This window comes from Uranotaenia lowii, chromosome 2 (assembly GCF_029784155.1).
Source record: "Uranotaenia lowii strain MFRU-FL chromosome 2, ASM2978415v1, whole genome shotgun sequence".
Taxonomy (NCBI): Eukaryota; Metazoa; Arthropoda; class Insecta; order Diptera; family Culicidae; genus Uranotaenia; species Uranotaenia lowii.
In genome coordinates this window covers 261,197,242-261,219,915 of record NC_073692.1, presented here as the reverse complement: position 1 = coordinate 261,219,915, position 22,674 = coordinate 261,197,242, and the positions used below count along the sequence as shown (strand labels likewise).

General features: G+C 41.8%; 4 protein-coding genes across 5 annotated transcripts in view; 2 read left to right on the top strand and 2 right to left on the bottom strand.

The window, feature by feature from the left end:
- The first annotated feature begins 65 nt into the window (after window positions 1-65).
- On the top strand, window positions 66-3,203 carry LOC129745829 (zinc finger protein 782). 2 transcript variants are annotated; one of them, XM_055739185.1, is made up of 9 exons: window positions 66-420; window positions 480-704; window positions 769-1,135; window positions 1,218-1,700; window positions 1,819-1,946; window positions 2,027-2,116; window positions 2,175-2,264; window positions 2,429-2,569; window positions 2,636-3,203. In XM_055739185.1, the coding sequence occupies exons 1-9, from the start codon at window positions 289-291 to the stop codon at window positions 2,699-2,701; spliced, it is 1,722 nt and encodes a 573-aa protein (XP_055595160.1). In that variant the 5' UTR covers window positions 66-288; the 3' UTR covers window positions 2,702-3,203. The 2 variants fall into 2 exon arrangements, with proteins under 2 accessions (XP_055595160.1, XP_055595159.1); XM_055739184.1 differs by having other exon boundaries at window positions 769-1,141; window positions 2,636-3,202.
- Window positions 3,204-4,755: 1,552 nt separating this feature from the next.
- Window positions 4,756-22,674, top strand: part of LOC129747081 (armadillo repeat-containing protein 2) — a 57,284-nt gene continuing 39,365 nt past the window's right edge. The window contains exon 1 of the mRNA XM_055741098.1: window positions 4,756-4,890. The gene's annotated coding sequence lies outside the window, so the exon portion shown is untranslated. The remainder of the gene's footprint in view (window positions 4,891-22,674) is intronic.
- On the bottom strand, window positions 9,757-10,839 carry LOC129742568 (uncharacterized). Its single transcript, XM_055734481.1, has one exon. It carries the CDS (start codon window positions 10,837-10,839, stop codon window positions 9,757-9,759), a length of 1,083 nt encoding a protein of 360 aa, XP_055590456.1.
- LOC129742567 (uncharacterized protein K02A2.6-like) lies at window positions 16,915-21,095 on the bottom strand. The gene has a single exon (XM_055734480.1). The coding sequence runs from the start codon at window positions 21,085-21,087 to the stop codon at window positions 16,915-16,917; it is 4,173 nt and encodes a 1,390-aa protein (XP_055590455.1). The 5' UTR covers window positions 21,088-21,095.

The following is a 22,674-nucleotide window of genomic DNA, read 5'->3' as shown; positions in this document are numbered from 1 at the left end:
TTCCACCGAATATTCATTTTGTTGCTGAAGCGCAATACTTTGACGTTTGACTTCAAATATGCGACGACGCCATATTTGTATGTTGATTGTTTTGCAATGAAATTTAATGTTTACATCTGAAAATGGGAAAAATTACTCAAAAATTGTGAAAGTTTTTTGTTTAGTGAATGTATTCTCTGTCGATTATCAGACAAGAATCTCGGTTTTAAATTGAATGTGATCGCCGAATTGTGCTGTTAAATCAACATTGTGAAGACAAACGAAATCAGTTCAATATCTTATTTTGCAATGGAGCTGAATTCTATGAAAAACCTGGAATTGGATAAAATTTGTCGTGTTTGTCTGGCTGTTAAAAAAGAAATGCGACCGCTTTTCGGCGAAATGGTTGCAGAAATGTTGATGGAGATAGCTAAAATACAGGTACCTTATCTAATTTTATCTGATACTAGCAATCTAGCAATGTTCCATACCGTTTGCAGATCGATCAAATGGACGGCTGGCCGGACAAGGTCTGTATCCAGTGCATCCATCAAGTGAGCAGATGCCACGCATTTAAAACTCGGGTGGAAAAGTCCGACGTAACCCTCCGGCAGTACATCAAAGGGATTACGGTGGTTGTAGAAGAACAAGTGCCGAAGGAAGTAGCCATTGAAGTACAGAGACCAACCATTGCGGCTGCCCCGAAAATGCAGCAAATTCCGACTGTAAGATGATTTTTTATTCTTACAATAGATGAATGTAGGATTTATAGCTATTTTGAATTTCCAGATCCCACAAATTCAGGAAATACACATTCAAAGGAATGACATTCCAACAATCTCCGAAGCTCCTCCACAAGCACCGACCATGATACTGGCAAATGCACAACTGCTCAATGCGACTCCCCAGATCATTAATGCTGGTCATCTACTAGCCGGACAGCAGATCATTCAGGCAGCACCGCAGTATCATGCAGCTGCACAAATCGGTCAGTTTATTCAAGGTCCCAACAATACGATACAGATGATAACACACGGGGCGGCTCATCCAGCTGCGCAGATACTGCAGATCCAGCGCACATCAGACGATCGTTGTGAAATAATTATGCAACCCCCTATTGAAGTACAGGAACAGCAATACTACGACGAGAATAGTGGTAACGGTATTTTATTGAAATCGTTTTAAGCGTAAATAGTTATTAAATAAAAAAAAACTATAATTATATTTCCATTGTTTAGTGTTGGCTGTGAATCCTCTACAGTCCGTCCCCGTGATGATTTCCTCTTCAGCAGCCCTACAACATCACGCACAATTGGCACAACATGCGATACATCAGCAACAGGTTCATCAACAGCAACTTCAACAGGTGCACCAGCTAGCTCATCATCAGCAGCATCCGCATCATCAGCAACAGCACCAACAACAACATCAGCAGCAGCAACTCCATCATCCCCAACAGCACCAGCCAGAGCTTGAGCAGATGGAAGAAATCGAAGAACAACCAGAGGATGAATCCGAAGAGTCTCATCTGAAAGATGATCAAGAACAGGATTCGGATACGGGAGAATTGGATGACAGTCAAATCGATAACGAAGAAATTGTGGATGAAGAAGAGGACGACGAAGAAGAAGAACCGCAGGATGAAGCAGAGTATGAAGAAGATAACGAAAGTGTATTTTACATAGAGGAGTGCGAATCTGACGACCAGGAAAAGCAGCTAGGTATCAATCTATTTGTCTGTCTGATTATTTTAGGAGCTTTGATTTAGAAAGTTGCAGTTGATCTAAATTGAATTGCTTGGACAGAAATTTCCTTTTAAATTCATTTCCTTGTTTCCAGCTGAATTCATGGCATATCAAACGTCCTGTCCGAGCCCTGGCCGCTATGTTTGCAATTTATGTCGCAAGGAGTTTACGCAGCCCAAGTTGTTACAATCTCACATGTCTTCGCACTCAAATTGGTTAAAGGTAGAGCGAAATAGAAAAACTGATTTATGGAACACAAGAAAAACAAAATGTATATTAATTGTTGCATTTCTACATTTTAGGCGAACTGCAAAAAGCAACCGCAATGCGAAGTGTGCCACAAAAGTTTTCGTGGTCCCGGAATGTTACGAATACACATGAAAACACACGAGGTTAGATCAAATACTACGACTCGGAATTTTCGCAAACAAAAAATATTATTTATTTCAGAAAGCAGATAAGCTTCCCACCTGCTCAATTTGCCAGAGGGAGTTCAAATCGAAGTCAATTCTCTACCGACATCGACAAACGCATTTCGAAGTACCTATAACGTAATTCATACTTGCTCAAAGTGTTTCTTACATGTACTTTAGAATGAAATGTATTAAATTAGGAATCATGTAAAGGAGACGCATTGAGCTTGTATGGGTATTGCAATTAAAAATGGAATAATTTTAACATGCTATTTAAAAACCCTTTTACAGAAAAATTTCGCATGTAGCCTTTGCGATAAGCGGTTTAGTTCAAACTATCAGCTAAATATGCATGTCCAGCGACATAAAAAGCAGAAGCCCCACAAATGTCCTCATTGTGAAAAGTCATTCTACAGTTCGTCTGATTGGAAGGTTGTTATGCTTTGCTTTCATAGTTTCATCTATTGTCGTTTACTAATACAATGAAATTCTTCTTAGGCACACGTTAATCAGCATCTAGGAATTAAAGTTGTCCACGTTAAAAAGGTTCCATCAGCCAGCTAATCTCGAACTTTCTCGGATGTCCACCATGCGTACCTTAACTACAGCACTTCCAGCGGTGTTCAGTAATTAATTGAATTGTCTATATTTGTATAAGTTTCGACATAGCCGTATTTGCTTTTAGAGAAAATGTAGATATTAAGATATTTTTGTTCTGTAGTGCGATAAAAGAACTTTGTACATGATAATTATGTAAATTCACAATAATCGAAATCATCGGAGCTATTCTTGGATGTGAAACTGCTTGTGCAATGCTTTAGTTAGGTAGTAAATATTTCCAGTTTTTAACCTAACGTTATAGGTGAAAATTAGAAAAAAATAATTTGACCGATATAGGTAGTACGTTGCGAACTCTCTTTTAGTTTAAAGTGATCGATTATAGGAAATGATCATTTATCGGATGAGTTTACTATACCTACTCATATTTATTTTTCTTATTTATATGAGCAAATGTAATTTCCATAATTCCTAGATTAAAATCAATTTTAAAATAAAAAATATGATTTTTTATATAAAGAAAGAAATTATATTTTTATTACTTGTCTTTATTGATATGGGTAACACTTGTTATACAAAAAATGTTTGGCAAAAGCGACTTTTTGGATGATTTCCAGTAGTAGGTATTTCTGTAAAATGTTTAAGGATTACTATTTATGTAAAATGAATCTCAACTTACGCAAGAAATATGTTTGTCTAGAATACAGAACTTTTTTCGACAACCTTGTTTTGCTTGGTGGTCGATTGAAAAAAGGAGATGAAAAACATTTTAATGACAAAACAGTTTTGAGAGAAAATCCAAAAAGAGAGAAAGGCAAAAACGATAAAATAATCACAAAGACAAAAAAAAAAAAACAAAAAAAAGACAAAAAAGACCAAAGACAAAAAAGACCAAAGACAAAAAAGACCAAAAAGACCAAAAAGACAAAAAAGACAAAAAAAGGCAAAAAAGACAAAAAAGACAAAAAAAAAACAAAAAGACAAAAAAAGACAAAAAAGACAAAAAAGACAAAAAAGACAAAAAAGACAAAAAAGACAAAAAAGACAAAAAAGACAAAAAAGACAAAAAATGCCAATGACTTAACCAATTTTTGCTAAGCTGGCTAAGCTTGGCATTCATAATAATATGATTGATTGGCTCAAGTCATTTTTAACTGAAAGGTGCATAAGAATTAAAATTGACGATGTCCTTGCCTTTTGTAAGCCAGGGTAATTACTTTGGGCCTTTGTTATTTGCATTATTTTTCAACGATTTGATAACCAGTTTAGACGATGGAACAAAAATTGGATATGCTGATGATCTGAAAATATTCGTTCCAATAGAATGCACTGCGGACTGTGAATACCTCCTATCGTTGTTAGACCACTTTGTTGGATGGTGTAGACGTAACAAATTATCTGTTAGTGTCTCAAAGTGTTCTGTGATAACCTTTAAATTTAAAGACTCGTATTGCTTGAAGTCACTTTACTGTGCACTTGTCCGATCAATTATTGAGCACGCTGCACTCGTTTGGGCTCCGTATCAGCTCAGCTGGATTTTACGTCGCCGAAAAACTCAACAGGCCACGTTCGTCGCAAAAATGTTAAACGGAGAAGTGCAATCACCAAACCTGCTAAGGTTGATCAGCTTTAGATCTCCGTCGAGAACGTCACGATCTCATTCGCTGTTGTCGAATCGAACTCATAGGACATCTTGCGCCAACACCAATTTGTTGCACTTAGTTCAAGCTTCAACGTGATTTATTAGTTTTAAAAATTCAGTTGCACGTTTTTGCAATAAACGCTCGTGAAGTTGTGAAAAAAAACTTAAAGTTGCAATAAGTTAGCTAACAAACGTCGCAGTATGTTGAAATATTATGCAAAATGTGTGATTTGAATGCATCAACAAATGTTTATAACATTTCATTCTTGTAAATTATTACCATCCGACTAGTAGGCAAGTGTTTTCCCTACTAGCATAGCAACCATTAATTACTAAGGAAAATCAACAAGTGCAAATTTAGTTCATTCCAGTTTTGCCTTTTGTGGTGTGGTGCTTACTCGCAAACCTACCCCAAAGAGGAAAACAAATTCTTCCCCCAGCGGGTGAACAGCTGACTAGTGAAGTTCGGGCTCGGCCGATGGGGGGGTTCGGATTTCGAGGTATTTCTTCCCGTCTCTCGTCGACGGCATCCACCAGCAGCAAGAAACTCCAGGTAAGTCGCCTATTTTTCCACACAACAGCTGATCGCTCGCTCGGGGGGAAGATTTCGTTTGCACCTTTCGGGTTCGGGTTCTGCTTGTGAGATAGCACCACACACTATGCACTCGATAGTTGTTGCCACCAAATACTTTCCCAATTTTCGGAACTATTTAAGAAGTCGCTTGGTTGGACTTTAGATTAATTTATTGCGAAGAAGTGAAAATCCGTGCGATTCGTTCAACTTTACTTTCTATTCTAACAACTAAAATGGCTTACATACTATTGTTTGTGTCTCTCTCGGCGAAAGTTCTTATGTTGCGAGAGAGTACATATTAATGCTAGGGTACGTGTACAGAAAGTGATGTTTGCGAGCAAATGGATTAAAGTGTCAAGTGAACATAAAACTAGACACATATTAGAGCAAGTCCAATGGTGTTGGGAAAAAGTGGTAGGAATTTTGATAGCTGTAGCACAGATGGGAATTTTTGTATCGTGAAAAATAGATCAAAAATGTTGGCCGTCCACCGGTGTGATAGAAAACGAAGGTATAAAATTGAGGGCAACCAGCGATGCCAAGTGCATTTGCTGTTCAGTATTTTTACTATTTTTCCTATTTCGAATTGATCGTTTAAAAATTGAAATCAAATTCACTTTATTGAAATAGTAGTGCTAATACCATTCTTAAAACTTTTTCTAATGGCGTATTTTTTTTGATTCCGGATTTGGCTCTGGAACCGTCAGAATAAAAAAGCAAGTTTCGGGTTTCGAGTTATTCCATACGTAGGTGTGCGTGAGAACGAGCGCAATGTTTACATGCAGCTGTCATTTTGTCCTCCCTTCTGGATTCCTTCATTCGGTTCTTCACATCCGGATTGCTTTTTCGTGTCCGGATTGCCGTTTTTCGTGTCCGGATTGCCGTTTTTCGTGTGCGGATTGCACTGGACTGCAGATAGTACGATTTTGCTTGGCTGAGAGGTTCAAAATCGCGGCAATAATCATTTGCCCGTTCATTATTTCAACTGTTTTGTTTTCAGCCAAAAACAGCTGTTTAATGTTTTGACAACAACGTTGAGAGTATTGGTGAACTTCTCGCAAAACTGACTTTTTTCTCGGGGCGACTCCGTCCCTTTTTCGAGCGAACCTAGGTTGCCTCTCGAGCAATAAATGAGCACGATGACAGCAGTTAGAGCGAACCTAGGTTGCCTCTAGTTTGCCTCCAGGTGAAAAAAAATACGGTATAAGTTGTTGAGAGAGTTTTGCATTGGATAAGTATACAGGTTTCACTCAACTGAGCATGTCTCATCTATGAAACAAAAGCTTTGTTGATTTTGTTTGGTTCCGGCACGATTTTTTTTTTCATAAACGCTTACAAATCTTTTAAAAAAGTGCTCATTTTCTGCATTCCGGCAGCACAACCTAAAATTTGGAATATGGGGTTTAATTATAAAATAATTTGCGTTTGATATGATTGACACTCGACGAATTAACAGCGAGGGTTCCGTTTTCTAAAGATGATGGACCATTAAAGGCGACGTTAAAACTTTGATACCGGACATTCCGACGGAATAACATTTTTCAAATAAAAAAATGAAACTCCTACTCCCGAAAACCGCTCAAACAAACAAATTTTTTTTACCCAGCTTTTTGGCATCTCTGCGCCTCGAAATGTATGATAGCCAATTCAATTGGCAAGGGCATGACAAAAATTGGCTGTAGGTTTTAAAGAGTTGATTATCTTCTTTGTAATTCGTATCAATTTAAGTGATAAGAGAATTGTTTACAAAAGAAAATATCACTTTATGTTAAAATCCTGAAATTGGTCAATTTCCTTTATTTTCCCCTCAACTAAGGTTTTGAGCATAAGAAAGATGGCAGCACCGAAGCGTTTCATGCACGAATACTGTATTGCAACGCCGACTGTATCACTCGGTTCGGTGTTGTAAAACATCGTGTTTTTCTATCACCCTCGGCCAAAAAGTGTTATACGATACAAATTTTGCAGCGCGAAACTGTTCGAATATCAGATTTTCCCAACACCGGTGTACGGCAAATGTGTTGTGATGTGTTGTAAACCTTCAAAATTTCTATCTCCATCTCAACCAGTGAACTTGCTCTTACAAACAAAAACTTAGATGCTATTTCCTGACCGGTACAGTACCGATCATTCCGGCCACCTTGAAACTGCCGTTTCAAACAAATTTTGGACCAATGGATTGCGGGCTCCTCAGTGGTTTGGACCATGCGACATGGTTGGGCCGGGGTACATAGTTGAACCAGGGTACATGGTTGGACCAGGAGACACGATAGGACCCGGGGACACGGTTGGACCAAGAGACACCAACCATCTTTGCGTCGGAAAGGCAGCTGTTTACTACTTCGGCTGGATTCGAAGGCACAACTAGCACGTCGCACATCGAGGAACCTGCTTCGTCTCAACTTAGGCACTGGTGCAGAATCTGTGGACGACAAAAGAGACCCGGTAGAACGAACGGCGTAGAGTAAGGTTAGAGGAACGCTAATCACCTGTTAGCGCCCCTTTAGCGCGTTGAGCAACATTCGGTGTGCTCTACCGATCTTTGTAGACTCTGCTGTTAATACCGATGTATTTGGCCGTTCTGGATGGTGGACGATGGAATTTCGCTACGATGCATGATAGTAGGAGATCTGGAATCGACAGAAGACCCGGTAGATCGAACGATAGGAGAAAAATGATAGGAACGCTAATCACCCATTAGCGCTCCGTTAGCGCGTTGAGCAACGTTCGGCGTGCTCTACCGATCTTGGACGATTCTGCTTGGGACTGGCTTGATAAAAGGCGATGAATACTCGATGGCGAAAAACAATGATGAGGTAGAGTGGTGATTGGGAAGGGATCTGAAATCAACGAAGACCAGATAGATCGAACGAGAAAATGTGACAATTTGGAACGCTAATCACCTATTAGCGCTCGACATGCGCGTTGAGTCACATTCGGCGTGCTCTGCCGGTCTTTGTAGATTGATCTCGTTGACAACAGATGGCGGGTATTACAGTATTAAGAAAGATCTGTAAACAACAAAGACCCGGTAGATCGAACGGTTGAAGTAAAGTTATAGGAACGCTAATCACCTTTTAGCGCTCTATAAGCGCGTTGAGCACGTTCGGCGTGCTCTACCGGTCTTGGTAGCTTTCTCTGGTCGATTGTAGGGTTGACGACTTGGCTGCTGGCGATGAGTAAGATGGTAATCCGATTCACCACTCTGACAAATAACTTGCTTGGTTGTCTCCAGTCCTAAAACAGGAACAACTCCATCTCGACTTGGATGAAGCTTCGCAATGCGACTTAGCGGCCGCAAGGTGGCGGAGCAGGGCCAGTTTTCCATGGACGAAAATTGACGTGTAGGGTCGTAGCAGCACTGACGCTTATCGGGGAAATGGAACATGCTGGACAGATTGCTGGCCACATTGTGCCCGTCTGTACCAATCTGGATAACCGGTGCGCGTTTAGCAGCGACAGTTCTCCAACGATGCGGTGGCGACTTTGAGCGTTGGGGTATACGGAACGGTGCTGTTGGCAGAACAGGTGCACAGTACTCCATAACGGTAACAGAAGGCTGCTTGGCCAAAGGGACAACGTAGCAGCAGGATCCACAGGCAGCGCCTTCTCCTTCATCGTTGATTTTGGTGTCGCTTAGAAAAGTGGTGGACAGCGAATTTCGTTGAACGACCGAACCGACGAGCAGCGTATCTTTGAGCGCGTACCCTGAGTTGAGCCCACAGGATGCGTTGAATACCACGCGTTCGTTGGTGGTTTTGCTGGCTTCCTTGAGCACCGGGTGATTTGGCAGATAGCAGTGTGGTTTGTAGTCTTCAACAGGATCGCTCTGGTGCGCCATTCCGAATTGGTCGTTACTTCCAGGAATCTTGTGGTGTGTATCTTTGGTGGAGTTTCGATGTGTGGCATTCGCTTCGTAATCTCCAAGGGTGGTTTGTGGATCCTTGGACAGAGAATGGTGGGCAGCGTATCCTTGATCGTGGATTTGAGTGGTGGAGGGTTCAACTTCCATTTTCTGAAATCCAGCGGTGGTTTCCATTGGCCGGAACTCCCCAGGGATCGTTTCTAGGATTTGATCAACAGTGGAGAGGAAGCACGCTTGCGGTGCGGTGGTGGAGCTGGAATCCACTTTGCCGGAAACTGTCCAGCCGAAGAGGGTGTCCACCAAAAACGGGAAATTAGCACCAAGAGAGTGGCGTACGCCTGTGTGGAATTCATGGTAACATTCTCCACCGATGATCATGTCGATTGTTGCTGGAACGTTGAACTGAGGATCCGCCAATGGAACCTTCGGCATTCTCCAGACAGTTGAATCGATCGGGGATGTTGGGAGATATGATGTTGGTTTCTTCATGACGAGGAAATCGAGTGTGGTGGAGAAGTCGCTGTTCCTAGATACGATCTTAGCAGCTAACTTGTGCTTGATGCGCTTCACTGACTCTCCAATTCCGGCAACTGCGATGTCCACGGGGCTTTGACGGGTGGCGAGTTCGTTCGCCAGCTTCCTGGTTATGAAGTTGGACATCGCTGCAGAATCTAGCAGAGCTCTAGCAGGAATCTTTCGACCGTATCGGTCGACTACTAATAGCGAGACTGTCTCCAAGAGAACGGTTGAATCAGAATGCACGGAAAGATTTACTGTTGAGGGGCTAAGCAATTTACTGGGGCCTGGATTCGCTTGTACGGGATGTGGTTCCTCAGTAGAGAGTTGCTCTAGATGTGATATGTGGTGGTCGTGCAACATGGTGTGATGTTTTGCTTGACAAATCCTGCACAGAAACTTGGATTTGCAGGATGTTGCCCGGTGGTTTGCGCGAAAGCAATTCCAGCAAAGATTGTGCTGTGTCACAAGCTCTCGCCGTTGGGAGCTTGACAGGTTCGAAAATGCTGGACATTGGTGCAATGGACAACTCTCAGGCAACAGTGGCATGGCGAAGTGCTGGATTGAGTTTCGGAAGTAGCTGTGTTCACGACAGATCGGATGGGAACTGGTTTCTTCGGGATTTGTCCGGCCACCTTGGAAACGGTAGGCACTGAGGAACGATGTTGGAGATCGCTGTCCACGGATTTCAACATCCGGACCTGGTGGATGAGAAACTCGATGAGCTCTTCGTATTTCACCTCGTCCTTCTGTCGAGTATCTTGCTCCCATGCACGAATCGTCGCCGAATCCAACTTGTTTGAAAGGATGAAGATGAGCGGAGTGTCCCAATGCTCGATCGGTTCGCCCAACTTTCCCAAAGCCTTGACGTGTCGCTGAAAATCATCCACTAGTGTGTTGAGGTCTTGAGCTGACTCATACTGGATCGGTGGAAGATTGTACAGGCCTCGAAACAGCTCCTTCTTGAGGAATCGCTTGTTGTCGTAGCGCTTTTTCAATGCGTCCCACGTCGACGCATAGTTATCGGCTTGGATATCCACAGACTCAAACGGTTTTCTTGCCTCTCCTTCCAGCGACTGCAACAGGTACTGCAGTTTGTTGACGATCGGTATGTCCTCGTTGCAGTGGATCATCGAAATGAAGTTGTCGCGAAATGATATCCATCGCGATTCATCCCCGCTAAACTTCGGTAGATCGATTTTAGGCAGCCGATGATGGAAACTGGAAGACATGCTATGAGAAGTCGATGCGTGCATGATCGTCGAACTCAGAAGATGCTCCCTGCTTTCCAGCTTTGACAACAAAAAACCTTTCGCTCTGCAAAACCGATCCTCGAAATCCGCCCGGAACTCCAGATGTGTCTCGAACCGTTCTTCGTTGTCACCCATCTCGATGTCGTTTTGCACGTTCAAGAAGAGTTCGTTGCACTTGTTGAGCGCCTCCAAACGTACCGCAACCTGGCAACAATCCCGTTCATAGGTGAAATCCGCTACGAATTTCTCCACCAGAAGGTCCGCTGCTAGTTTTTTCTCCGCCTTGCTAGCCATCACTCAACACCACTCAAATCACACTCAAAAACACCAAAACGACCGTAAATGTCACCAATGATTGACTTTCGGATGATTTTTTATAAATATTTTCAATTTATTTTTATTTCGTATAAGTTGCTATTGGTTTGACCGGTACTGTTATCAGCAACTTGTATTAATGCCACCCAGTAATGTTACAATCGCTTCAAAATGAACTCCGAAAGCGATTAGATTTTTTTCCAAAAATCCGAATTTTGAAGTGTCGCTATACTTTTGCACGATACTGTTGTCTAGCAACTTTCCCCAACGCGTCTCAGCAATGTTTCAGTGTCTCAGTGACCACTGGAAAAGAATTCCAATTTTTCCACAAAACTTTCAAATTTGTAAGTGTCGATGTGTTTTTGAACGACACTGTAGAATGCACCACCCTTGATGCACTTGCAATTCGCCGTAGAACTGACTTTTAGGGTACGAACACAGTGAGCGCGAAGCGAACTGCGAAGCGAAATATTCATTCACCGGATGAATTTCGCAAGTTCGCTTTTGAAGGCCGGCCACAGTGCACGCGAATTGCGAAGCGGTTCAACACTGAAAAAAACCTTCGGTGTTGCAAAAATTAATCACATGTGAAAAAATCTTTGCAAATTAACAAAACTGTGAGCGAGGGATACGCACCGCGCAAAAAAAAACCAATCCGCGTTAATTCCGAAAAACTCAATCAATTAGTAACAGTCGAATTTTTCTGACGCTATGAAACGCCATCTTAAAATCCAATACGGCGGCTTCCGTTCAACTTTAAAATAATTTTAATGACTGAAAATCGCAAAAAAAATCTTCTAAAACTATGACATAAATATAACAAAATTTTGAAAAAAAATACAATATAATAATAACAAATATTACGAAACGCTGACAAAACTTTAAAAAAAATATGGCAATGGTGATAAAAATATTACAAAAATATTAGAAAAATATACCAATTCTATGATAAATTTGACATTGAAATGGCAAAGCCATGACCAAATTTAAAAAAAAACTGACAAAAATTAATAAAAGTTGACTGAATAATAACAACAAATTAGTAATAATGCCAAAACTCGAAATTAAAAACTTTGACAAATATTTGACAACATTATGGAAAATATGAAAAATGAAATAAAAATATGACAAATATAATAACTAATCAAAAATTACAAATACAGACCCCGTTCGTTTTTGGCAACACGCCCGAAAATTTTATGTTGCCAAAATCGAACGGTTTTTTTTTGTCACTTTTTCATTTTTGATTTTTAATTCAAATTAGTCAAAATTTATGTAAAACCTTATATTAGCATACAATTTTTCAATTTGACTCAATTATATTAGTTATGAGCATTAAACATGGAAAAAATCATGTTTTTACTGTTTAAAACTATCATAATTAAGCCGAATGAAAAAATTTCATGCTAATATTACGTTTTACATTAATTTTTATTTGTTTAAAATGAAAATAAAAAATAAAAAAAAGACAAAAAAACGTCTTTTTTGGATGTTGCCAAAAACGAACGGTTTTTGCTCGGATGTTGCCAAAATCAAGCGGGGTCTGTATGACAAAATTTTGAAATAAAATAACATAAATCTGGCAATACTATGACCAAAATCTTACAAATGTGATAAAAATATATGCAACAAAAGTATGAAAAAATGTTACAAAACTATGATAAAACAAAACTATGACAGTTGACAAAGGTTGTCATAGTAATGTAAGATTTTTGTCATTTTATTTTAATTTTTGTTATAATTTTGTCATGTTTTCGTTTGTCATATTTTTGTCATAGTTCTGTCAGATTTTTTGTTCATTTGATTGTAAGTTTTTTTTTATAGTTTTGTCTTTTTTCGTTCGATTATATTCGTTTTACCACCTTCTCTTCATACTGAAAGTCTTTTCCAGTACAAATGCATTCGATGATTACTCTTGTATTTGAACTCACGGACATTGGCTTAGGAGGGAACTAACATGCCAACAGAGTTACACATATCACAAGCCCATAGATTTTTATAGATTGTGTCATTTTTTCGTCGTATTTGCGATATATTTTTTACATATTCATCATTAATAAATTATTATTATTATATGTTTGGATTTGTCTTTTTTTTTTTTTTGTGATTTTTATGTCGTATTTGTCATCATTTTGTCATTTTTCTTACATATATTTGAAAGTATTTTGTTATATTTTTATCTCATTTTTCATAATTTTGTTAGATTATTGTCATTATTTTTGACAATTTTTTGTCATATTTTTTTCAAAACTTTATCATATTCTAGCCATTTTGCCTTATTTTTTGTCAGATTTTTGTGATTTTATTGTAAATTTGTGGTTATTATTTTGTCATTTTTGTAAATTTATTGTCAAATATTGGTCCTTATATAAGTTCTGTCAGGTCATTTCATTATCAAATTTTGATTATAATTTTATCATAAATTTTTTTTTCTCATTTGTCATAGTTTTGCCATTTCTGTGATTTTTTTCTCATATTTTTGTCTAATTTTGTAATATTTGTCATATTTTTTGGCTTAATTATTTAACCACATTTGGCGTGTTTTATCCAAAGTTTTGTCATTTGTCACTATTTTTTTTGTCATATTTTTTAATTTTAGTAATAGTTATTCATATTTTCCCACAGTTTTGTATTATTTTTGTCAATATTACTTTAGTTTTATAACACTTGTTATATTTTTGTTTATTCTTTTCAGTGCTTTTTTGCAGTTCTCTCAAAATTTTTGTTAAATTTTTGTCAGTAATTTTTCATCTACTTTTTTATCCCTTTTACTGATTTCTTATATTGTGGATGGACCTTACGATTTTCAGTTATTTATTGCATTTTGAATTAAGCGGAAACCGCCATCTTGTATTTCAAAATGGCGTCGGACAGCCAAATTCGACTTCTACTTATTGAGTACTTTCATCCAATACCCATATTGTGGGAGTTTCATGTGCTTTTCAGTCACTTCCAGCATTTTAAAGTTGAGTGAAAGGGGCCATATTGGATTTCAAGATGGCGTCGGATAACAAATTCCAACTTCTATCCGTTCAGCCCCTTCACCCTATACACATATTGTGGGGCTTTCATGCCACCGGTCGTTTATTGCCAGTTATAATTTGTTTCAATAGAAAAAGACTGAAACCGCGTTTGTTTCGAAAATCCGCGCTAAAAACCGTGCATTTTTCATTACCAAAACAGAAACGGCAATGATAATTAAATAAATAAACTTTTGAAAAAAATTTTTTTGATAAATCGTTTTACGATAAAAAATATCCGAGAGAATATTTTCAGTGTATGTCCGGATGAACAGGATGAATTCGCGCGATCCAGCCAGGTGTTCGCACGAAAATTCGCTTGCACTGTGGCCGGTCGATGTTTTTTTCAACGTGTTTCAATGAGAAGCGGTTTTTCGCGCGAATTGGAAATTCGCTTCGCACTTCGCACCGCGCTCACTGTGAATTCGACCTTAGTCACAAAATGCAATTTCGTAAAAAAAAGTTATTTAATTTTTACTTGTTGCAAAACTTTTGCGCTGTACTGTGTTGCAAAATGTTTGTACTGCAATGTAATTTTGTCGTTTGTTGTGATTCCACAATTAATCGCACCTAACTCGATTTCGCTGATTGCTGCTGTTTGCACTCGATTGCAAAGTAAAATGTGTGTTTCATTCGTTGGCTGATTAATAACAGGCCAGAATATTTATCCAGAGTGAGTATACCACAAAATGGCCTACCTTATCGTGGATGTTTTACAAACCACAGCTGCTACTGCGCTCCCGGAAGATGGTGAATTTTGATTCCTCTGCTGGTCCAGATGAGGTTCCTGTCCTCGAATCCGGCTTCGAAGGACCAAATGTTCGGGCTCGGCCGATGGGGGGGTTCGGATTTCGAGGTATTTCTTCCCGTCTCTCGTCGACGGAATCTACCAGCAGCAAGAATGTCCAGGTAAGTCTTCGGCACTTCACTAGTCAGCTGTTCACCCGCTGGGGGAAGAATTTGTTTTCCTCTTTGGGGTAGGTTTGCGAGTAAGCACCACACAGTATGCACGTTATAGTTGCGATTTGTTTACCACAATTGCCGATTTCGGATCCACTATGAGAAGTCGCTTAGTTGGACTTAATTTAATTAGGCTTTATTGGAGATGAAGTAAAATTCCGTGCTTCTATTTCAAGGTACTGATCTATTCTAACTTATATCTAAAATGGCTTACTACACTATTATGTGAGAACTCTCTCGGCGTTATGTTTAGTGTTGCGAGAGAGTTAATGTTATTCTAGGGTACATGTACAGATATTGATGTTTTCGAACAAATTGATTACAGTGTCAAGTGAACATAAAGGACACATATTACAAACAGAAACAATTCAGATTTCCTGATCGGTGTAGTATCGATCAGTCGAATTAAGTGTACTTTAAAAAAAAACAGCTTTTTCATTCATGCAAGTACACCATTTTGGCGACGAGAATTGAAGAACGCACGTTTTCAATCAACGAAAAATGGCACCACCAACCGAAAGCTCAAGATTGCTTGAAATCATCATGGAGCAAAATCGTCAGATGGCCGAACAAAACCGACAGATGGCTGAACAAAACGCTCGTTTGATGACTATGATGGAACGGTTCAACAATCAAGAAGCCCCGGTCCAGTAAGCGGTCCAGAATTCATCATCGAGTCATTGGCGTCAAACATCGAGGAGTTTTGCTGCGATCCCGAAAACGGTTTGATGTTCGATCGATGGTTCCAGAAGTACGAGGACCTGTTCCTGAAAGACGGAGAAAATCTGGATGACGAAGCAAAAGTTCGCCTGCTGTTGAGGAACCTCAGCATTAACTTTCACGATAAGGATGTGAATTTTATTCTGCCAGACCATCCACGTGAATTTTCTTCTGCCGACACCGTCACTAAGTTGAAACAGTTGTTTGGTGTTCGAATTTCACTATTCAACAAGCGATATCAACTTACGAAGCACGGGGAAGATGATTACGACGTTACGTACGCCGGAATCGTGAATAAACGCTGCGAGGATTTTGAGCTGAACAAAACCACTGCAGATCAGTTCAAATCCTTAATTTTTATTTGCGGTCTCCGAGGGAATCTGACATCTGAACAAGATTGTTATCGAAGTTGGAATCCGAATGCGAAGGGGAATGTAAACTGGAAAGCCTGATCACTGAATTCCAACGTTTACATAACCTCAAATCCGACGTGGCTATGCTGGAACAGAAGCAACCAACGACAGCTTCAATCTGCGCAATCAACCGGAAAAAGCAGTTGTATCAACCTGCTTCATCACCGGGGAACCGTCAAGCGTCCCAAAGAGTCCTTGTTGGCAGTGTGGAGACATGCACTTTGTTCGTGATTGCTCATTTTCAAATCACACGTGCAAAGTCTGCAACGACACGGGCGACAAGGAAAGCTATTGCAATTGCTTTCCGGCGAAGCCATCTGCCAAAAGCAAGAAACAGAAGGAAAAATTCAAACCAAAAGTCAACGGAGTTTTTGCTATCAACCGTGGAAGCAGCGCAGCGTCAAGAATGTTCCTGAATGTCACCTTCGACGGAGTGATGTTACGTATGCAGTTTGATACAGCGTTCGACATCGCCATCCTCTCCAAGCGTTCGTGGCAGGAACTTGGCTCACCACACCTCCTTCGAACCGCTATCCAAGCAAAGACCGCATCAGGAAAACCATTCAACATCATTGGTCAGCTGCATTGTAATATCACTCTGGACAAGAACACGAACTCTTGGTTATGCTACGTGACAAATCAAAACTTCAATCTTATTGGTCTGGACTGGATCGAAATTTTTGATTCGTGGTTGTTGCAATAAAAACAGCTTCTTAGCAACAAACAAATTAAAATAACTTTATTCCGAAGATACAAATACTTTAAAAAACTTTAAAAGGATGTGTGGTTCGACTCTAAGCAAGGTGTGGGAATGACTTTTAGTAAGTTGACGTTTCTCCTATCAATCAGGGCGGCATCCTTCTGGGTGACAGCCGTCACTTGATGAGCCACCAGTTGATCCACTGGTTCGGACGGGGGGTCCTCTCAACACCTCCCCCGTTTCAATAAAGCTGATACGGTCCGTATTGCACAGGAGCTCTTCTGGTACGCGAAGAGTGGCGAAGTAGGGATGGTTCAGCTACTGGAGTTGGAAGATGAGCTGGTCTGCGGATCCGTTGACGTGGTCTATCGACTTGCTGGAGTTCATCAATAGTCGGAAGGTTGGATTCCGGTACTGATTGGGTTTGGGGTTCGACTATTACATTTTCCGGATAAGCTGGTGCACAACCTAGGCCCCAGGATTCTAGCAGGATTGCAAGTGGAATTTCAGGATTTTGTTTCTGCACATTGTGTTCAACCTCATCGTTCTCGAATCGTTTCCTCAACTGATTACAGTGTGATCTGACAAGATTTTGTTTTACTGTCAGCCATACGTTATAGATGACACGGCCAACACGTTCAATAACTTCTCCAGGTTCCCATTTCCAATTGTTGTGTTCGAACACTTTAGTCCAAACAAGTTCCTTGCGATCGTAGCTCCTAGCTTTGGCACCATGCCTGCGGTTAAACTGCTGCTCTTGTTGCTTTTCTTCGTAGTAGAAGGACGCAGGTGGTTTAAGAAGATCAAGCGAAGTTCGCATAGGCCTGCCTAACAATAATTCAGCTGGTGTTTTGTTTTCAGGTGCACTTCGACATGGAGTGGAACGGTAGACGAGCAAAAAGGTGTTAATTGCTTCAGCAAAGGCTTCTCCCCCCGCTGTGATTTTTTTCAAGGTTCGTTTGAACGTGTCCACAAAACGTTCAGCGAGTCCGTTTGACTGCGGATGGAAGGGTGGAGTTTTCAGGTGCAGGATACCATTTTGATCGCAAAAACGTTCAAATTGTTCACTGACAAACTGACGACCATTGTCACTAACAAGAGTTTCAGGCATGCCGAACCTAGCGAAAATGCCACGCAGTATAGCCAATGTCGCCTCGGTGGTGATGCGTTTGGTGGGAACAACTTCGGGCCACTTGCTGAAGGCGTCGACCAGGATCAGAAAGTACCAACCGTCGATGGGACCAGCATAATCCATATGCACCCTTTGCCAAGGATTTGCTGGCGTTGGCCAGGATGCCAAATTGGTTTTGGGATTAGTTTTTGCCACACTCGCGCATTCAGCGCAAGAACGAACGAGCTGCGTTATGTCGTCGTCGATCCCAGGCCAGTAAACGTAATTTCTGGCGATGGACCGCATTCTTTCTACGCCGGGATGACCTTTATGGAGCAACTGTAGTACTCGCTTGTGATGTTTCGCTGGTATGACCAATCTCTCACCATACGTAAGGCAGCCGGAGACGATAGATAATCCGTCACGACGCAAAAAGAACTGCTGCTGATGTGGATCTTTCAATTCGGTTTTTTTATTCGGCCATCCTTGATGGACGAAGTTTTGCACCTGCTTAAGGAGTGGATCTGCTTCTGTTGCTGCTTGGATCGTTTTGAAAGTAAGCGGGATCACCTCAAGCGTTTGATGAATAACATTGTCGATAGATTTCTCCATTTCGATTGATGCTATGACATACTCTTCTTCGGGACGGATATGGGTGTTGATTAGCCGTGACAGTATATCTGCGTACCCGAAACTGTCCGTTGAGATGTATTTGATTGTGAAATCATATAAAAGAAGAGTTAAGGCCCATCGCTGGAGTCTATTTGCAGTGTAGACTGGAATGCCTTTTTTCGACCCAAAAATGGCCAACAGCGGTTTGTGGTCAGTCTCGAGGATGAAGTGCCGACCAAAAAGCATACGATGGAATCGAGTCACAGCAAAGATGAGAGCCAAGCCTTCTTTCTCGATTTGGCTGTAGTTTGTTTCGGCAGATGTGAGGCTCCGGGAAGCATGGCAAATTGCTTTTGTTGTTCCGTCCGGAAACCGATGTGCAATTCGTGCTCCAATGCCGATCGATGACGCATCAGCTGATACCACTATCTCTAAAGCTGGGTTGTAGTGGGTGAGTGCTAGTGGTGATTGTAAAAGTTGCTTGAATCTATCGAACGATTTCTGACAAGCATCACTCCATTCCCACTTGACCCCCGTTTTCAGCAATGTGTCCATAGGGAACCGTAACTTGCGCATCTCTGGAATGTATTTGCCATAGTAATTTACGGCTCCGAGGTATGAACGGAGGGTGGAAATATCGTGAGGTGGCGGCATGGTAGCGATAGCGGAAGCTTTTTCTGGATCTGGGCGAACACCATCACCATCCAGAATATGACCGAGGTATTTGATTTGGGACATGAAAAATCGGCATTTTTCGATGCGCACCGTAAACCCGTAGTCTTGGAGGCGACCAAGAAAGAGATGTAGGTTCCGGTTATGTTCTTCCTCTGTTCTTCCACCAACGATAGCGTCATCAAGATAACCAGAGGTGAATTGAAGTCCGCTAGTCATCGCATCAGTAATCTGTTGAAACGCGCCGGGAGCTGATTTGATGCCTGGAGATAGCCGTGTGAATCTGTAGAGCCCCAGATGAGTGTTGATTGTGAGTAAGGGCTGGCTGCTTTCGTTCACCTCTACCTGTAGGTAGGCATCCGAAAGGTCAATGTGGCTAAAAACACGACATCCGGACATTCTGGCGAAAATATCATCTGGCAGGGGAAGAGGGTACTGGTTGGCCTCGAGTACACTGTTAAGCCCGGTTGAAAAATCTGCGCATATTCGGACACTACCATTTGGCTTTCTGACGACCACAATCGGCGCAGCCCAGTCCGAGAAGTCGACTGGTTGTAGGACTCCTAGACTGTGCAGACGGTTGATTTCTTGCTCGACACTACCTTTGACGCTGAATGCCACCGGGCGTTTTGGACGGAACACAGGTTTGGGCTTTCCACGAAGTGATAATTGGACCTTGGTTTTCGTGCAAAGACCCATTTTGTTGGTGAAAACGTTGGGGAACTTTGACTGCAGTTCCTTGACACCTTTTGCTGGTAGGCAACCGACTTGGCTGCAGAATGCGTTGAATGGAACATCCCACAGCCCAAACATTTCAATCCAGTCGGTTCCTAAAACGAAAAGATTAATGTTCGGTATAGCAACACGACACAAACCTTTCTTGGACGTTCCGTTCAGTGAGACGTTGCACCAGAACTCAGAGGCTAGTTGAAGCGGCTCGCCAGATGCTGTTACCGCCGTGCAGGACGTAGGTTGCGTTCGTGGTCTCCCGATTTGCTTCCACATCTCGTAGGTGATGATACTGATGTCGGAAGCTGAATCCACTTGAAGACGAACCGGAACGTTGTTGATTTCCACTTCGGTGAACTTTCTTCCGTGGTTGACTGCGTTTACGGAAACCACCTTGGTTGCCTTCTTGGGGTTGAAGCTTCGCTTATTCCCGACAGCTTTGCCGGAAAAACAGGAGCAATAGCCCTCTTTGTGGTCTTTCTTTCCGCACTCTCGGCACAGATGATCCCGGAACTGGCAATCCTTGGAGTAGTGCATGCCGCCGCAGGACCAACAAGGCGACCGTGGCTGATCGGTAACCGTCTTTTCACCCATTTGTTTACGTTTGGGCTTGTTGTTTTTGTAGGTCTTCTCCTTCACTGCATGCACTGACACTGGGGACTGTTTTTCGACCATCACGTTGTCGTTTTTCAGATTGCACAGGTTCCGGCAGTCCTCGACGATCTTGGCCAGGGTGATGTCCGACGATTCGTTGAGTTTTGTAATCAGACGCATTCGAATATCGGCATCTTTGGGCGACTTGAGGCCCGCGACGAAGATCAGGCATTTGAACTGCTCTTCTGTAAGTGCAGAGAGCTTAAAGTCGACACACATCTTGTTCACCTTACAAGAGTATGCTAAGATGTCTTCTGAATCACTTTTGACCGTTTGTAGGCATTGATATCGACGGTGGAACACGGATACTGGGGACCCGAAAAGTGACTTCAGTTTCACGATGGTTTCACCGAAGGTGAATGCATTGGATAGCTTGGGGAGGAGGAAGCTCGTATACCGTTCGTGTGCCATCGGATTGAGCTTCCTCATAAGCAGTCGCACTTTCGCGGAGTCATCTAGCTTTTTAGCGTCCTTGTCGAACAGATCCGAATATCGAGAGTACCATGAATCGAACGTGCAACCCTGATCCGGATCATAGCTAAACTCGCTGATGTTGCTTGCGAGTGACTCTAACGCTACGTCGTCGCGGGACAATTCCCTGAGGCATTTTTGGGTGGTGGACATCTGCTCTGCCATTTGACCGATGAGACGTTGCTGCTGCTGCAGGATTTGCATAATTGCCTGCTGGAACGATGATTCGGTGGATGGTGGTGGCAGTCCATGTATGTCCGGCATCCTAACCTCAAATCTACAGTCTGGTTCCCGCAAACGATCAACTACCGATTTTCCGCAAACTGGTGACTGCTGTCGCCAAAATTCTCGTCGCCACTTTGTTGCAATAAAAACAGCTTCTTAGCAACAAACAAATTAAAATAACTTTATTCCGAAGATACAAATACTTTAAAAAACTTTAAAAGGATGTGTGATTCGACTCTAAGCAAGGTGTGGGAATGACTTTTAGTAAGTTGACGTTTCTCCTATCAATCAGGGCGGCATCCTTCTGGGTGACAGCCGTCACTTGATGAGCCACCAGTTGATCCACTGGTTCGGACGGGGGGTCCTCTCAACAGTGGTCACTACCTCTCTCCAAGATTTCCCATCCAGCTCGAACCAGAGAAGTTACTTCGGTCCAACGATGCAACGCAACATTTTCGGAAGTTTCCAAACCACGGCACAGACGACGGAAACTGACTCACTCACACGCTAATCAAATAAAGCGGCGTGAGAGGGGAACAATAGCTGATTGCAATTCACCACTCAACATTCTCCTGGACATGTTTGGATTGCCGTCACCGAACCAGCAGGACATAACACCATCACAGAGTTCAGAAGTTTTTTCAACAAATCGGAAACCGGTACCAATACATCAAGAACCGTATTCCACTAATCCTATCAACGAACCAGGATCCCAGCTCGACTCAACGATTCAAGCAGATGATCAAGCTGAATTCCCGGAAGACGTTGAAGAATGGAGTCCTCTACAATTAACCACAGAACCTATTCTCTCAGGTTCCAGACCACCACGACCTCAACGTACGATCAGAATGCCATCAAGGTTGGAGCCATACCTAGTATTCTGAGAATAAAGAAGGGAGAAATATTACCATCCGACTAGTAGATGAGTGTTTTCCCTACTAGCATAGTAACCATTAATCACTTAGGAAAATCACAAGTGAAAATTTAGTTCATTCCAGTTTTGCCTTTTGTCAAATAAAGTCTACTTTTATAAAACAGCTTTTTCATTTACGAAAGTACAACATAAATGTATCCGGCATGGTCTGAACCGTCAACTTCAGCACTGCTTTTGTCGTTGGCACCCACGTCGTACGGGGTATATGCTGGGCTGCGGATCCGAGACCGACCGAGTAATAACAAGGTCACGATCGACGGCGACGAGCGTGAGATAGTCGAAGACTTTGTCTATCTCGACTCACTGGTGACCGCAGACAATGAAACCAGCAATGTGATCCGGCGGCGAATGATACTATTCCTACTATGGACTCCGTAACCAACTGACGGTCGAGAAGACTTAGCCCTCGCACGAAGTATAACCTATACATGACGCTCCTTAGACCGGTTGTTCTCTACGCACACGAAACATGGATATTGCTAGAGGAGGACCTGCGTACACTCGGAGTATTCGAGCGACAAGTGTTAAGAACCATCTTTGGCAGCGTGCAGGAGAACGGAGTAAGGAGGTGAAGGATGAACCACTAGCTCGCG

Bases quoted from the DNA above. Each gene is read 5' to 3' on its own strand.
- LOC129745829 (XM_055739184.1), top strand. From the start codon at position 289: ATGGAGCTGAATTCTATGAAAAACCTGGAATTGGATAAAATTTGTCGT. The intron at 421-479 runs GTACCTTATCTA...TACCGTTTGCAG, and splicing joins TGGAGATAGCTAAAATACAG to ATCGATCAAATGGACGGCTG. The intron at 1,142-1,217 runs GTATTTTATTGA...TCCATTGTTTAG, and splicing joins CGACGAGAATAGTGGTAACG to TGTTGGCTGTGAATCCTCTA.
- LOC129742568 (XM_055734481.1), bottom strand. From the start codon at position 10,839: ATGGCTAGCAAGGCGGAGAAAAAACTAGCAGCGGACCTTCTGGTGGAG.
- LOC129742567 (XM_055734480.1), bottom strand. From the start codon at position 21,087: ATGGCAGAGCAGATGTCCACCACCCAAAAATGCCTCAGGGAATTGTCC.